At 53.4% G+C, this 16,352-nt stretch overlaps 1 protein-coding gene across 1 annotated transcript in view; it reads left to right on the top strand.

The window, feature by feature from the left end:
- The window catches only part of FOXK1 (forkhead box K1), an 81,635-nt gene that overhangs the window by 19,559 nt on the left and 45,724 nt on the right, over positions 1-16,352 (top strand). The window contains exon 3 of the mRNA XM_077758843.1: positions 1,554-1,799. Within this exon, the coding sequence (XP_077614969.1) occupies positions 1,554-1,799 (246 nt within the window). The remainder of the gene's footprint in view (positions 1-1,553; positions 1,800-16,352) is intronic.

Raw genomic sequence — 16,352 nt, 5'->3', positions numbered from 1 at the left:
CACCTCCTTCCTTCAATACCTCCCCTCCCCCCTTGCCTGAGCTACCAGCTTCCTTACTGGCCTCCCACAGTCACTGGCCCCTTTCTGATTTGGGCTCCAGAAAAACAGCCAGTGATGCTATTTCAAATACGTGGGTCCACATGCTGCCCTTCCACCGTGGTTTCCAGGGCTGGTGGGATAAAACCTAAACCTTGACATGACCCAACATGGCCCTTTAGGCTTTTTTGCCTAAGTGGGCTCAGCTGATGTGGTCACTCGCTCTTCTATCCCCAGTGACCTGCCAATCCCTCGAAGGTGCCACACTCCCTTCCTTAACATATGCTGTTCCTTGGCTAGAATGCCCTCCCCCAGACTCCCCACCCCCACCCCCCAAATCATCCTTGGACTTCAGATCAAGTGTCATTCCTTAGGGGAGAGATCCCTGACCTAGTTTATACTGTCCTCTTCCATCTGCCAATTATGTTTTCTTGTGACAGCTTTTCATAAAAATGTGTTACTCCCCCCTCCCCAAAACGTTCCTGATCTCCATTTGCATCTATGTATTTGCTCAGGTGATAATTGGTTTAACATGTCCTGCAGGTCCAGTCTAGAAAGTGAGTAAACAGGCCAGCTTCTCACCCTGGGGGAGGCCCCTCTCCCTGCACACCCTCATGTCACCACCCAGCAATGCCTCACAGGACTTTCAATGGTGGTGATTTTATATTTATTACTATATGCATTTGACCCATGTCTGCGTCTCCCACTGAGCTGTTAGCTCCACCAGGGAGGGTCTATGTTCTCACACTTGACCATTATTTTTTTTTCTCCCCCACTACCCAAATTATGCAGTGGGGATTCCCACATCTGGGGACATCACAGGGGTCAGCACATCTGGAGTGCTGAGGCACATCTGTGGTGGATGAAGCCTAGTCCTGGGAAAACCACCTTCACAATCATGCTATCTCCCCTGCCAGGGGAGTATTCGGCAATTATTAAATGATGGAGATGTGGGAATGTTGCTGCCTTTCTTAGGGGACCTGGTTGGATTAGGAAGGCATGTAGGGGTCCTTCCTAGTGCTAGAGGGGTCCGACCCCCAGTGCCCCACTGGCCAGGCATGTTCCTCCCAGATGAGCCAGTAAACAGCTTGAAGGGCAGGCTGTGTCTGCCTTCCTGAAGCCAGTGCCTAGCCTGGGTCCCGGGATATTTGAGCTAGCTGTTTGTTGAGTGAATAAATGACCCCCAAAAGGAACACAAGACATCCGGGATCGCAAGCATCTTTTAGGCAAACTTCAGTTACAGGACGAAAACCCTTAATTTCGGGGGCTTAAGTGTGATCGAAGTTTTGGCTAGGCAGATGGAGCGGCTGGGCCCCAGAGACTATTGAGGTCATTTGTCCCTTTGCCCAGTAACCCAGGAGCTAAACTCTCCAGCTAGACTTTTGGGGGTTCTCCTCGTCCGTCCTCCCACCCCAAGGGCGGGGAGAGGCCAGTGGTCCTTCCCCCTCCCCACGTCCCCAGCGGGACGTGGGGAGGGCAGCAAACCCCACCTTCCTGATCCCCCCACCCCACCCAAGGACAGGAGNCCTCGAGGGCCGCGAGTTCGAGTTCCTCATGCGGCAGCCCAGCGTCACTATCGGCCGCAACTCGTCGCAGGGCTCCGTGGACCTGAGCATGGGCCTGTCGAGCTTCATCTCGCGGCGCCACCTGCAGCTCACCTTCCAGGAGCCGCACTTCTACCTGCGCTGCCTCGGAAAGAACGGCGTCTTCGTGGACGGGGCCTTCCAGCGGCGCGGCGCGCCCGCCCTTCAGCTGCCCAAACAGTGAGTGCCGCGCCCCCCCATCCCCCGCCCGGCCTGGACCCCAGGGTCACCGGACCCTCGGCCCGACTGGTGGTCGCCTTCGGCCTTTGGCCCGGCCTGGACCCAGAGGTCACCCTGACCCGGGGCCGGGGCCGATCCTCGCCCCGGGGTCACTCCCGACCACCGCCCCGGATCCGCAGCCTGACGTAGATCCTGGGGTCACCCCAAACCTTGCCCTGACCCCGCCCTGCCCGACACCGGCGACGCCTCCGACCCCGCCCAGCCTGGGCCTCAGGAACGCTCTCCAACCCAGGTCCGAGATCTGTGCTCAACCTGGACACGAGGTCCACTCCGGACCCCCACCCTGCCTGGGCCTTGGGCTCCGAGGGTCGTCCCTCCCCCGCCTACCCTGAACTGGAAGGGTCGCCTTTGCCTCTGGCAGGCCCGGACCGGAGGACACCCCTGACCCCCCTAGCCTGAGTCCCAGGTCGTCCCTGCAGGAACACACCCCTGAAAAGGATTGCATCAGGAGGTGTCGGTCAGGGAGGTGCGCCTTCCCCACCCTCGCGGTGGGGGCCAAGTCTGAATGGCAGTGACTTTGGTGCTGGAGGGACAGGACAGGAAGTGCTCTGTCCTCAGTGACCCTGAATGCTCTGCTCCTGGGGTGGGGCGGTGATACCCAGGATTCGGGGGCATATGTAGCACAGCCTGGGATTCCTGGGCCCAAAGGGGAAACAGCAGGGCAGGGGGGCCAGGGCAGGGAGAAGGAGGCCCCAGGGGTCACAGCCACTGTCACACGCATGCTTTTAGGGACCTTCACTCACTTTCCCTTGTCTTCTGGTCCCCACATCCACCTTTCCCCCAGGGGCTCTGCCCCTGTGATCCCCGTTTCTCAAGGTCTGTTGATGAGTAGCCTGTTTAACTGCCCCGCTTCCCCTTCAGATCACTTTCTGTTTTCTGTGTAGTAATTGCCTTTAACCCTCACGAGTGTTTATATTTCTCCACTGGGCTTCCTGTTCCAGAGTCGTCTCTGATGGTCTCATTATTCTTTTGTATGAGAGAGTTCAGGGGATTTTGCTGGGGTGATTCCCGGCGCCCAAAGCTTGTTTCTGTAAACTTCTCCCCTCCCCAGGGTCTTGGCGTGCTGGTTTGTAAATATTGTACTGAACAGTTTCCCAGTGCAAACCCAGCAGTGACTCACTCCTGCCTAGGGCGTGAGCGAGAGAACAGACCTCTATTTTACAAACGTGAAAGGTACGGTATTTCGGTAAAATCAGGGCTTGGAGAGTCACAAAGTCATCCTGTCCTATGTTTGTTACCACTTTGTTCTCTTTTCCCTAATCTCCACGTTCTCTCTGTTCCGGGCCATTCAGGACCTTTCAGGGCCTGAGAAAGTGACAGCAGAACAGCGCCTTCCCCTCCCTGCCCTGGGGCTCTTAGAGGCCTATTTGTGCTAATGCACCTCCACTACTGAAGTCAGATTTTCAGAGCTCCCTGCCCCACTGTTGAATAGCTACACTCCTGATTAGGGCCCTGCTTGCTGAATTCTGAGTACCTGGGTGCTTTCTCCAACTCAAAGGGATGGAGTGTGAGCCCCCCGCCCCGCCCCGAGTCCTCAGATCAGTCCAGTCCCCGGTCTGTTGTTCGGAACGTGTGGTGGGTGTCTGTGGTGTGTCTCGGGTCTGCGCTCAAAGCCCCTGCCTCCTCATGGGCACGTCTGGAGCGCCGTGCCTGTGGGCGACCGGCCCGCTGTGCCTGGGCTTGACCCGAGCCGGGCTTCAGAGCCATCTCCACGTAGGCAGTGATGTCAGATTCACAGGAACAGAACAAACGGGCAAAAGGGGAAACGTCAAGTGGCGGTCGGTGTCTCCCCTCCCCTGCTGGGTTCTGAAAACTGGCAAAGCCTGTGGACTGACGTGTTTGGCAATTTGAGCGGGTTTACGTTTTTTTCCTATTTTACAGAGCGTAAACCTAAGTAGTCCCGCCTGTGGGATGGGCTGTTGTAGACTTCTAGAGCCAGGCTCTCTGCCCTCTCCCACGGACAACAGTCAGTAGAGTTTAATGAATTCAGTGCAAGGAAGTTGAAAAATGTGTATGTTTTTGTCACTCCCAAAATCGGAAATCCATTACTGACTTTTAAAGAAAGGTGAGAATGAATGTCTGTTTTCTCTCAGGTGGGTACATGGTTTCGCCATTACTGTTGGAACCTATGGGAGCGCCTGAGTGGCTCCACTGGTTAAGCGTCCGACTTTGGCTCAAGTCATGATGTTGTGGTCTGTGAGTTCACACCCTGTGTCGGGCTCTATGCTGACAACTCAGAGCCTGGAGCCTGCTTCCCATTATGTGTCTCCCTCTCTCTGCCCTTCCCTTGCTCTCTCTCTGTTTCTGTCTCTCTCAAAAATAACTAAGCATTAAAATGTTTTTTTAGTATTTGAAGCTGTGGGTTTCTTTACCGTAAATTTAAGATTCCTGTCGTATTGGCATTGTGCTGATTAGGCTATGCTTGGATGTCATGGAGTGCAGATGCGTGAGCCTTGGGGCCTTTTTAATTTTTTTCATGTTGCGGTGGTATGCACACCCTTTCCTGAAGGGGGACATCTGAGCGGGGGGACGTCACACGCACCTCCCATCCCAGGGACAGCTTCCGCCGTGTTTTCCTCACTCTTCTTTCCTTCTCAAGACCGCTTGTGGCTAAGAGGAATCCTGGGGTGTATCCCCATTTATTACTACAAGGACATCTTCCCAAAACATCCATGGTGTTGAATAATGGACAGGAAAACAGCTCCTTGTGACCCACTGAGAGGTGACCTTGCCTGCAGCTGCGCTGTGCTGGGGGAGGGGAGCCCGAGTCCGTTACAACTTTGCATGTGCCTTGCTGGGCTCCACGCAGCCTTCTGAGCCCCAATGCCCGCCTTCCTCCCCGACAGCCGGGCCAGGAGTTGTTCTCTCCCACTGGAGACCAGGCACGGGAACTGGCGGGCAGTGGGTGCATGGACCCGAGCTGTGTCTGGTGAATGAACTCATAAGGATCTGAAGGGATTTGCAGCGCCTGCAGGGAAAGCAATGGCATTGACCTCACGCGGTTTTCTGAGATGGAGTGTCCCCTCGCCTTGGGGACATGGGGACCGTTCTCTGGTTTCACGGGTGGGTATGATTTGCACGTGACTGGTTCTTTATGCCCCCAGATTTGGAATTTGACATAGATGCTACGTGTGAGCCACGCTGAAAAAGGCCCATACACAGCTCCCTACGCGCTCTTACCCCCTTTTTTCCAGCCTGCCTTTTTTCTTTAAAACTCAGGTTTGTGATAAACATGGACTACTTGATTAATTACAGTAGAAACAAGACTTCTGTTTGTGATAGCCTCTGGGGGTGGTAAGATCATAGGATCCTTTTTTCCCCTTCTTCCTTTTCTGTGTTTTCCAACCTTTCAGGGACGAGCGTAGCTCCTTTTTTTTTTTTTTAACACTTATTCATTTTTGAGAGAGCGCACAAGCAGGAGAGGAGCAGAGAGAGGGAGATACAGAATCGGAAGCAGGCGCCAGGCTCTGAGCTCTCAGCACAGAAGCCGATGCGGGGCTCGAACTCACTGACTGTGAGATCATGACCAAAGTCGGACATCTAACCGACTGAGCCACCCAGGCGCCCCATAATGTTTATTTGAGAGAGAGAGAGAGAGAGAGAGAGAGAGAGACCAAGCACAAGCGGGGTAGGGGCAGAGAGAGACGCAGAATCTAAAGCAGGCTCCAGGCTCTGAGCTGTCAGCACAGAGCCTGATTCAGGGTTTGAACCCATGAACCGTGAGATCATGACCTGAGCTGAAGTCGGACGCTTAACCGACTGAGCCACCCATCTGCCCCTTTTTCAACACTTTTTATGACAGAACATTTCAAACAAAAATAGAGCAGTGATCTTCCACGTGCCCATCCCCGGCATCAGTGGGTTGCATGCCATGACCTGGCTAACTTTTCCTCTGTCCCCACTCCCGCGGCCCCCAGTTATCTGGATGGAAATCACAATTGTCGTCTCATTCTGTGTGTAAACGCTTGAGCAAAAGATAAAGATCCTTTTTTAAAAAGCTTCACCACAACGTCGTTATCACACCTTAAAAATTAATAATCATTTCTTACTGTCATCAAACTTCCAGTCACTGTATGCATTTCCCTTGCTGTCTCATGAATTTCTTTTCTCAGAGCGTGTTTATTTGGATCAGGAACTAAATCAGGTTCAGACAGCATGCTTGGCTGGTGTCATTCATATCTCTTGTCATCCGTAGGCTCCATCCATCTCTTTTTTCCCTCTCTGAAGAGACGGATTCATTTGTCCCATGCGGTTCCCACAGCCTGCGTTCGCGGGCTGGGTTCCCATGGTGTCCACTTACTGTAAATTGATTGTGGGACCAGAGATTTGATCCAACTCGGGTTTGATGGTTTTTTTGCCAGAGCTGCCTCATAGGCGGTAGAGCACACGTCTGTCAGGAAGCAGAGATGTCTGTCTGTCTCCCTTAGCGCCTTTGGATGGTCCTCGCCGGGGTCCGTAGATTGGTACCACCTGTACCGTTGCCGGTGACCTTGGCTGCTGGTGCATGTGCTTGGCTATGCCGGTGCCCCACCCTCGGAAGGACAAGTTGTGAGTGGCCCATGGGAGGGGTCACAGCTTCCGCACGTAGACCGTGATGGAAAGTGACTAACTGTGCCCACGAAGGCATTTTAGTACATAGGGGACTGTTTCCTGTAGCTTCCCAGTGCTGTTCCACCTTGGTCCCTCGAAGAGTACGGACTCAGTTATCAACCGTCATAGCGGTCGTTATCAGATTGAAGTCATTTTGAAAGTAGTCGGAAAATGCTCCAGATTTGCCGAAGACAGCAGGTCCCCCCCACCCCCCGTGACTCGAAGCTCGGTCATGTCCAGGACTGTATGCTGTGCGGGGCTTGCCATGGGACGGGAGAGGGTGTCCGTCCGCTCAGCTCCCAGCCGCCGAGAAGACAGGTGGCCAGAAGGGCCTCTGAGGGAGAAACGTTCCCATCTGGGGCCTGCTGGGAAGGAGGACACGGTGTGGGTGTGGGGCTGCCGGTCACAGCAGTGCCCGTGGAAGGAGGAGCCGCCCAGCAGAAGGAGAGACCGAGCCGTGGGTTCAGCCGCGGCGTCTGGGTGGCGCGGGCTGGACCACGGGACGTGCGTTTTCTCTAGGGAAGCCCTTGCCTCTGGTCCTCTTGCTCGTGGCCACTTGTCATGGATCACGGGCATCTGTTCAAAGTGACACCATCGTCTTGCCAAACACTTGCTTTGAAAAGACTGGTTTGGGGGTGCCTGGGTGGCTTAGTTGGTTAAGCGTCCGACTTTCGCTTAGGTCATGATCTCATGGTTCGTGGGTTCGAGCCCCGCGTCGGGCTCTGTGCTGACAGCCAGTTCAGAGCCTGGAGCCTGTTTCAGTCTGTGACTCCCTCTCTCTCTGACCCTCCCCTGCTCACGCTGTCTCTCTGTCTCCTAGAAATAAATAAACATTAAAAAAAAAAAAGAAAGAAAAGAAAAGGCTGGTTTGTGGGAGCATGGCCCAGCGGGAGCCCATGCACAGAGCCTCTGGGAATAAAAACACGTGCCCCTTCCAGTGTTCAGTTCCCGCCAGGTATTTGGGGCCGGTCACCCACATAGGAAGATGAATGTAGTATTTTAGATGCGAGCCTATGAGAAGGTTATAATTGATCATGAAGCGTGTGCTGAACTCGAATTCATAATAAATTTACAAAAGCCTTTGCCACTGGGAGAGGGCAGGGTTGGTGGGTGCCCAAAGGGCATGGTGTAGACTTTTAATGACGTTCACAGTTAGTGCTTTCGCAAAAGACAGCTATGTTTACAATTAGGAGCTGAAATGAAATGAAAGCTTTTGATTTGGAGATACAGCCATTTACTGTTTGCTGTTTTTGCATCTTGTGAATGTCAGGGGATAAACTTGGTAAATTAATGACAACTCAAATTACAGCAATGCCTCATTTCCATAATTACCCTGCATTTAAAGCATTTCGTATTAACACGAGAGGATTATATAAATGCTTTTACTTTGATTTCCTGGAAACGGGCCCTTGCGTCGTGACGCTGGGAGGTTTCGTGGGTAACGTTCACCCGCTGCTATTGCTTTTCACAAGTTTCCGGTTTTCTGGGAAAAGGCTCCTGATGGATTTAAAGGAAAGCAGATGGACTATCTGGCTGTGAATGTGTTTCATAGACGTGTGCAGGGAAGCCATGAGGGGGTGGCATGCATTGGATGGCGCGGCCGGCTGGCCTATGCTGGGCGGTCCTGCCCTGCACCCCTCTGGCCTCACCGGACCCCCTTCTGGGAGCTGGACGGCAGGGTGAAGATGAGTTAGCGCGGGCTCTGCTTCCCCCGGACGTGACCGCGCCGGCATTAAATCGTGAGCCGCTTGCAGATGTGTGGCCTCCTCCCTCCTGCGAATACTTTCCAGGAGGCAGGCGGGGAAGAGATGGCTATTTCATATGTGGTTTGCTTAAGAAGAACTCTTTTCCCCTTAGTCATGTGTGACATGTTCAGCCTTGCCCAGGAAGGCTCGCCCGCTTCTTCCGTTTCTTTCCTCAGTGAGGAGGGCCCTGGGTCCCCTGCACGTGTGTGCAGAGTGGGGCTGTGACCGCCTGTGTTACCTTCCGGCTTGAAGCCACGGCGGCCGCCCGGCACCCTGCCCCTGAGCACCGGCCCCGGCTCTGCGGAAGAGCTGCCCCTGGCCTGTCCCCTCTCCTCTCAGGCACCCCCCCCCCGCCTTGTCCACTTCAGGACATGCGGCGTGGCGTCCAAGGGCCATTCCACACCCTCACACGTTGCCAGGGACCCCGGAGAGCTTTCGTTCGTGTGGGGCCGGCTGTCACACTCAGCGTATTAGAAATTAGAAGTGAGAAGTTCAAATATACGTATTTATGAAGCTGCTCAGAAATAGTAATAATAAATGTATGTCAAGAATCCTTGTTCATGACAAAACCACCATTTTCCCCCAGACACGGACATTTAGAGTAAGGGGCTGGTTTCTGCAAAAAGCTTTAAGGTCTGGCTTGATGGAAGGCGGCCGGAACGTCCTGGCCGCTGGGCTGCTAGTCTGTGCCGGCAGGCGGTTCCGGTTCAGGCTGGGAAGGAAATCAGCCTCACACGGAGGGGGGCTGGACGAGGGAGGGGATCTTAGCGGCCTTTCAATTGTGGACAGTGTTCCTAGACGCCTCACCGGAACCTGACGGGTGGTCGTTTCCTCAAGGTCAGCTGCAGCTCGGAGTCTGACGTCATGAGTGGACTTGTTCTCCGTTGGTTACACTGAAATCCGTTGCTCTGTCTCGCATCTAGAATTCCTGTCTCGTTACACAGGTCTGGCTTTACAACTTGCGCATGGATTGATTATTGAGGGAAGCAGTGATTGGATTATGCAGATCATCTGACGTCAGTGTGTCTTATTATGTAAAGAAAAGCATATTTTGTCTTTAAGTTGGGTTGCTAAATTTGATCCCCTTTGAACTCAACAAATCATGTTTTTGAAAAATAGAAATCTTTGAAAGGATCAGGCATTTTGATATAGTTTAATTTTAAAATTTGCTTTAAACGTTGAGTGACAGTATATTTTTAAAAACTTTTTAATGCTTATTTTTTAATTTTTTAAAAAATTTATTTCTGAGAGAGAGAGAGATAGCATGAGCAGGGGAGGGTCCGAGAGAGAGAGACACACAGAATCTGAAGCAGGCTCCAGGCTCTTAGCTAGCTGCCTGTACAGAGCCCGACACGGGGCTCGAACCCATGGACTGAGATCATGACCTGAGCTGAAGTCAGATGCTTAACCGACTGAGCCACCCAGACGCCCCTAATGCTTATTATTTTTGAGAGAGAGAGAGACAGAGAGCAAGCAAGTGAGGGGCAGAGAGAGGGGGAGACACAGAATCTGAAGCAGCTCCAGGCTCTTAGCTGTCAGCACAGAGCCCGACACGGGGCTCGAACTCACAGACGCGAGATCATGACCTGAGCCACGGTCAGACGCTCAACCAACTGAGCTCCCCAGGCACTGCCACAGTGCTTAAAGAAACAGAAAATGTCATGTGATTGAGTCATTTGCCTTATTAGTACCTCATGACCTAATTTGGCTTAAATTAGGTGTTTTGTTTTTGTTTGTTTTTTTTGTACGGACAGTCAATTCTTGATGATTTCAGATGGGCTCTCCCATCTTGTCCGTTTATTCTTGCTGGCTCCCAGGCGACGATGGCCCTGCTGTCACCCTTTAGCCGTAGGAGGGGGGCCACTAGGAAAAGACAGGGAGGAAGGGCTGGACACAGAACTGCGAGCGTCCCCAAGTGGTGTCAGTGACAAAGTAGATGTGTTTTTGTGGGAATAACTCCCCGTTTGGGATTTCTTTTGAAACCCTTCCGAGCACACTTCTACAAACTGTGTTGACTTTGGATAAACACGAACATTCCCTCCCTCCCTGATCTCATATTCCCCCCTAGATTTCTGTCCCCTCCTCACAGCAAGACAGTGTCCCACGGCCCGGCGCCAACCTTCCATCGGCTCAGGAGAAACTCCGCTTTCTGGGGTCTGTGCCAGAGGAACAGAAGGTGCTCACGGTTCTCCAGACGGACAGCAGGGTGGTCACGTGTGTTCTGATCCCTCCCAATCCCTCCCACGGACTTGCACCGCCCCCTCTCACAGCTCTGCTGTGTTTTATAAACTTCCTAGTTGGAGTTGGGGTTCATATCGATGTGCCATGGTTGGGGGTGTGGGTGGGTGGCTCAGTGAGCAGCTTGGCAAGGAGACCAGTAGGGCCCGTCCCCGCCCGGCACTGGGGAGCCCCATGTGGGTGATTCGGGCTCAGGCACATGCACCAGCGGTGGCTGGGGCCACTTGTCCATCACGAGTGTCCGGAAAAGCTCCCTCCTATCACATGATTTGGTTAGTTTACTGGTGACATTAAAGATCCTTCCCTGTGCTACCAGGAAGCCGTGGCTGGAACACGGTCGGTGAAAAATAGCTTGTGAGCCCAGCAAGCCTTCGGAGCTGATTCAGAAAGAGCATGAAAATGGCATCTGATGGTCCTGGTGGCAGAGGAACAGGTTGGAGGCTGTGACGCTCTGTGAGCAGTCGACGTTTGCATGTCTCCGCCTCCGCCCTTGGGGCCGTAAATATACCGTTCTGCTTGGCTGGTACACCCTCGAAGCTGGGAAGCTGGGGACGGTGACTCACCACAGCTTGAGGAAAACATCTTTCCCTCAAGAATATCCACCTTCCTCTGGTTGGATTCTATATTAACTAGGAACGTTTATAGCCCTGCAGTAGCTGCTAACGTGCAAGGAGACTCCTGAATATTCCGCGTTCCTAGCAGTTACGTTTTTCTCTGCAAATTGTGGCGTGAACAGGTGCTCCAGACCCGCTAACCCCGGGGGCTAGCCAACAGGAGATCTCATGGAGGGCCTAGAAATTTCTGCAGGACAGAGGTGTTTTCTGTCTGTGCCATCCGGGGTGGCCATTGGGCATCTGAAAAGTGGCTAAAGTGGCTGAAGAACTCAGGTTTTAAGTTTTTAGTCTTTAAGGTTGTTCACGTTTACGTAGTCGCACATGCCGCCAACCTGGAGAGGCTGCAGGTCCCCAGCGTGGGTGTGGCCACTGCCTCAGTTTACCCCAGTTACCTCCGAGGCATGGGTGTTCCAAGGTGAGAAGGCCCCACAGGTGTGGTCTGGGCCAGGGGCTCAGGTGGACTTCCCGCGGCTCCATGGTGTGGGCTGAGGAAGCCACAGCCATCCAGAAGCTCTCCTGTTGAAAGCGGCTGTCTTGTGGCCGACCAGGCCAGCCTCTTCGGCTTCTGCTGCTCGGCACTGCAGAGACATGAGCATGAACGCTGTCCGTTTTCCCGTTACCCGAGTTCTCGAAGCCCGAGGAGAGAAGTACAGGACCCAGGAGCGGATTCCTGTGGGTAATAGAGAGGAGACACAGTGTGCAGGACAATGTTCTTAAACCTCCGTGGCCTTTTATAGCCCTGGGTTTACTGTGCCCATTGGTCATCGATAGATCACTTGGGAGTCTGGTTCCTTGACGTGAATATTAACGTGCTCACAGATTTTAAAAGTCCTTTGTGAACAGATGAGTGTGTGTGCTGCCCGCACGGATGCCTGCTTGTACCGGGCGCTGTCAGTATGGCTGGCCGTTCTCTGGTGTGACTGGTGGTCGTGTCCCCCTTCTCCCCTGCAGGGGGCTGTGAGCCCACGAGTGAGGGCTGAGCTCCCTGTGTTCCATGCCGGTGTCGTGCTGAGCACTTGGAGGACACGAAGCATCCACTCACATACTTTTGTGGCCTTCTGCTTGTTGTGATAAACTAATTCCAACATGTGGCTCATGGAAAGTCCGGAATCGGTATTTCTGATCTGTGGTCAGGAAACCTGTGCTTCACGTGGGAAATAAGGGACCCGCCGCCATCAGCTGGGCTGTGGTAGTGTCTGCACCAAGCTTCTGGGAGGGTTGTGGACAGGCCGGAAGTGGTGACCAGAGCTTGGTCCAGGGCCGCGTGTCCAGGAAGAGGAGGAAGCGCTCCGCTGAGCAGTTGCAGGCGCAGCACGTTGAGATCCTGGCGGCAGACTGCAGCCTGTGGGCCAAGTCCCGCCAGACTCTTGTTTGTGTAAAGTTTTATAGGAACACAGCCACGCCCATTTGTTTTCATGGTCTCCGTTGCTGCTTCGTTGAGACAGAGGTGGGGTGGCCTGGAAACCTAGTATATTCAGTGTCTGGCCCTTTAGAGAAACAGTGTCCACCCCCCTGCACCTTCCTCCATGTCAATGATAACGTTTTCCTGAGATCATTACTAGTTTTCTTTACACAGAGCTCCTGTGTTTCTTAAGGTTTTATGTTTAATTCTGGGTGTTTTTTACATATTTATCTTGGGGATGGTCAATATCAATAATGGGATCTTTTTTCCCTTATTATTTTCTAGAGGGTTAGTGCTCACATGTAGAAAAGGAGGGCTGTGTGTGTGTGTGTGTGTGTGTGTGTGTGTGTTTTCTTTCTTTTTGTTGGTTTGGACTTTATTATACTAACTTATTTTTAAATTTTTGCATTCAGAAAACAAGCTTCCAGAAAAGTTTTAAGACTAGTTCAAATAACTCCTATCCTCTGCCCAGATTCAGTTTTTAACGTTCTGCCATGTTTGCTTTTAGTATTTTCTCTACACGTCTACGTGCTATTTGAGAGCAGGTTACGTGTGCAACACCTCCTTTTCCCTAGAGCGAGGGCATTTGCCATGACCGCGGTCTGCTCACTGACTGTCACCCAGCCCGCCCTCTAATCCACGGCCCCTCTGCCAGTGCCAGCACCCTTCATAGCGTCCAGGGTCCTGTCCCGTGGGGAGCCATGTGTTCGGGTGTCCTGTCTCCCTGGTCCCCTTGCTCTGGGACAGCTCCTCGGCCTTTCTTTGTATTGACCTTGACATTTAAAAAACACAAAAACAAAAACCAGGACAGTCATTTTATCAGATGCCTCTCAAATTAGATGTCTGGTTAGACCAAGTCCTGATAAGATTCAGGTCAGGCATCTCCGCAGCCTGAATGAGGACGCACCCCTTCTCCAGGTGTCACTCAGATGCTGGGGGCCCTCCTGGTGGAGGTGATGACGATCCCTTGGTTTAGGTGTTGACTGCGCGATAGTTACTGTTTTTCCTTTTGCAGTTAACAAGTAATGGTGGCTCTTCAGCGCTGGAATAAAATACTTTGTATCCAGTCACTGTTACCATTTCTTGTAACAGTTTTTAAATTCACTTCCTGCATGCATTTTTCTAGGTCATATTTTCATCTGCAAATGATGGTTATTTTGTCTCTTCCTTCCACTACCTTTTATCTCCTTTCTTCTTGTGGTCTTGTGGAGTTTGTTAGAACCTCCTGGTAGCACAGAAGTACTGTGATGGTGGGCTCTGTTCTTATTTCCTGCCGGACCAGGAGGGCCTCTGGGGCATTTTAGAGTAAATGTAGCTTTGCTGCGCAGAAGCCGCTTTCTGGAGGCGGTCCCCGGACTACACACCCACAGCGCTCCTGCACCCACAATGCCCCCAGTCTTGCCATCCCGCTGTTACTGTAGGGGTGGTAGTCTGTTTATCTCCTGTTTTCTGGTGTGTGTTGGTGGGGCGGGTGTGCAGTACTGGCAGAAGATGGTGATCAGTGGTGACAGTAGCCTAGCGTTTAAAAGATCTGCATCGGGGCACCTGAGTGGCTCAGTCAGTTAAGTGTCTGACTTCGGCTCAGGTCATGATCTTGCAGTCTGTGAGTTTAAGCCCCATGTCAGGCTCTGTGCTGACAGCTCGGAGCCTGGAGCCTGCTTTGGATTCTGTGTGTGTCTCTCTCTGGCTGCTGCTCCCCCACTCATGCTCTGCCTCTTTCTGTCTCAAAAATGAATAAATGTTTTTAAAAATTTTTTTAAAAAATAAACAAATAAAAGATCTGCATCATCACCCCCCAGCTGGGTACCTTTGGGCAAGTGCCCTGACCTCAACCTCTCAGCTCCTCATCTGTAAAATGGGCACACTCCCCACTTGCTGGGGAATTCTGAGAACTCAAAGTTGTTTACCAAAGTGTTCACCCTGGTGTCTGGTGTACAGGTGCCCTCACCACATGCCCGGGCCATCGCTGTGGCTGCCGTCACCGTGACCCCATAGGAGAGGGTGTGTTGCTCTGGGAGGCATCCAAGGGTGTCAGAAGTGAGATCTCCTCTGTGGCAAGAAAGCTGTTGCAGGGCCTGGAGCCCGGCCCGGTGGGGTAGTCTGCTGCCCCACCCCCTTCCAGCAGAGGTGCCAGTCGCTGGCAGGATGTCATAGAGAATGGCGTCCAGTCTGCGCTGGCTAGAGTCTGGGCTTGGGTGGGGCAGGATCCCCCCAGCTCTGAAGGGGGTGCCATCAGAGCAAAATAGGGTTTGTTTCTTGTGTTTCTCTGAGCCACTTGCCCAGATTTGAGAAGACAAGCTCAGGTTTTCCTGTGAATCAGTTTGAACTGTCTTTTGTGGGGCTCAGAGACCAGCCCGCCCTAGGGCAGCACGCTGAGGGTGAAGCCAGCCTCAGTGCAGCGGGCTGACTGCCCCTGGCTGGGACATGGGGCACCCCACAAAGGACAGTGAGCCGCTGGGGAGGGGGCCCAGATTGGATCCGGTAGTTTGTATGTCATGGCATTTAGACAAGTACAGAAGACGACTGAGCACGTGCTTGTGGCCCATGGAGAACTGGCACTCGCTCACCTTGTGTCGTGCGTTCTCAAGTTTTTAATTTTTTTTTTTATTTTATTTATTTACTTTTGCCCAGTGTAGGGCTTGAACTCATGACTCTGAGCTGAGATCAAGAGTCGGAGGCTTAACTGACTGAGCCACCCAGGCGCCCCTGTTTTTTTTTCAGTTTTACTTATTTGTTAAATCATCTCTCATCCAGCATGGGGGTCGAACTCACAACCCCATAACCAGTCGTGTGCTCTTTCGACTGAGCCAGACAGGTGCCCCACAGGCCTTGTTTTAGAGAAACCACACCCTGCCAATGACATCCCGGCCCCAAGTCCACCTTCCCACCGTGTTTCTGTCCCTTCCCCAGTGGCAGCCGCCCCTCGGAATTCAGCTCTGGATCTGTCTCACCTCCCCCGTTGTAGTTGTTGGGGGGCTGGGGGCTCGTGTACAGAGATGGCATCACAAATCCGCCCGTCACACCATGTGTATTGTATTAACACTTCTCCAGAAGACTGCTTCGCGTCTGACGCTGTCAGGCACAGAGACTCATGCCTGTTTGTTCATGGCCCTGCTGCCTGGGCCTGCGGCCCGGCGTCCCAGCTGTCCCCCACTCTTTCAGCTCTGCCTGCGGTGGCCTCCATTCAGCATGCCCAGCACCCCCGTGTGCACCCAGCTCCCGGGAGCCCCCGTCTCTCAGCCTGAGCACCTCTGCCTGCTTCACTCGCACCTGGTCCAGGTGGCTCTGGGCTCCTGGCCTGCCCCGGGCTTGTCGGCAGCCCTGTGCTGTGGCCCTGGCGTCTCCATGTTGAAGTGAGTGGCCTTGGGAAGACGGCCCTCAGCCCCTAGCCCGCACTCCCACGGCGGGGGGCTTACTCAGGCCTTCCGTTCTACCAGCGCTGTCTCTCTGTGTGTTAGGTGTGGTGGGGGCTGCATCAGGAGGGAGGCCTCACGGTCACAAAGAGCGAACGTGTGGTACCATTTCGGGGGGTGCAGAGAGGAAGCCAGAGGAGTGTTGGATGGATGGGAGGACCTGTCTGGGGAAGCGATATTTCAGCATCTCCATTGCAAGCAGGAGCTGCTGATTGGAAGCATCAAGGGCAGGGAGGTCCCAGCAGTGGGACCTGCAGGTGCAGTGGCTTGTCGGGTGGGGGTAGGGGAGGTGCTCCGACAGAGGAGGCCACACACTGAGGGGGCCCAACGTCCCCCTGGAAGGTTCGAAGGAGCGGAGTGACATGCCCAGAAGGGCCACCATGGGGATGGTCAGTAGAGTCTGTCGGGCTGGGCTGGCTCTGAGGGCGCGGGGGTGGTGTGTGCGGACAGGGGCAATGTGTGTGTGTGTGTGTGTGTGTGCACGCACACGT

The sequence above is a fragment of the Crocuta crocuta genome, unplaced genomic scaffold (genome assembly GCF_008692635.1).
Source record: "Crocuta crocuta isolate KB4526 unplaced genomic scaffold, BGI_CrCroc_1.0 scaffold273, whole genome shotgun sequence".
Taxonomy (NCBI): domain Eukaryota; kingdom Metazoa; phylum Chordata; class Mammalia; order Carnivora; family Hyaenidae; genus Crocuta; species Crocuta crocuta.
Note: the sequence above shows the minus strand (reverse complement) of the source record. Positions and strands in the feature narration are given on the sequence as shown.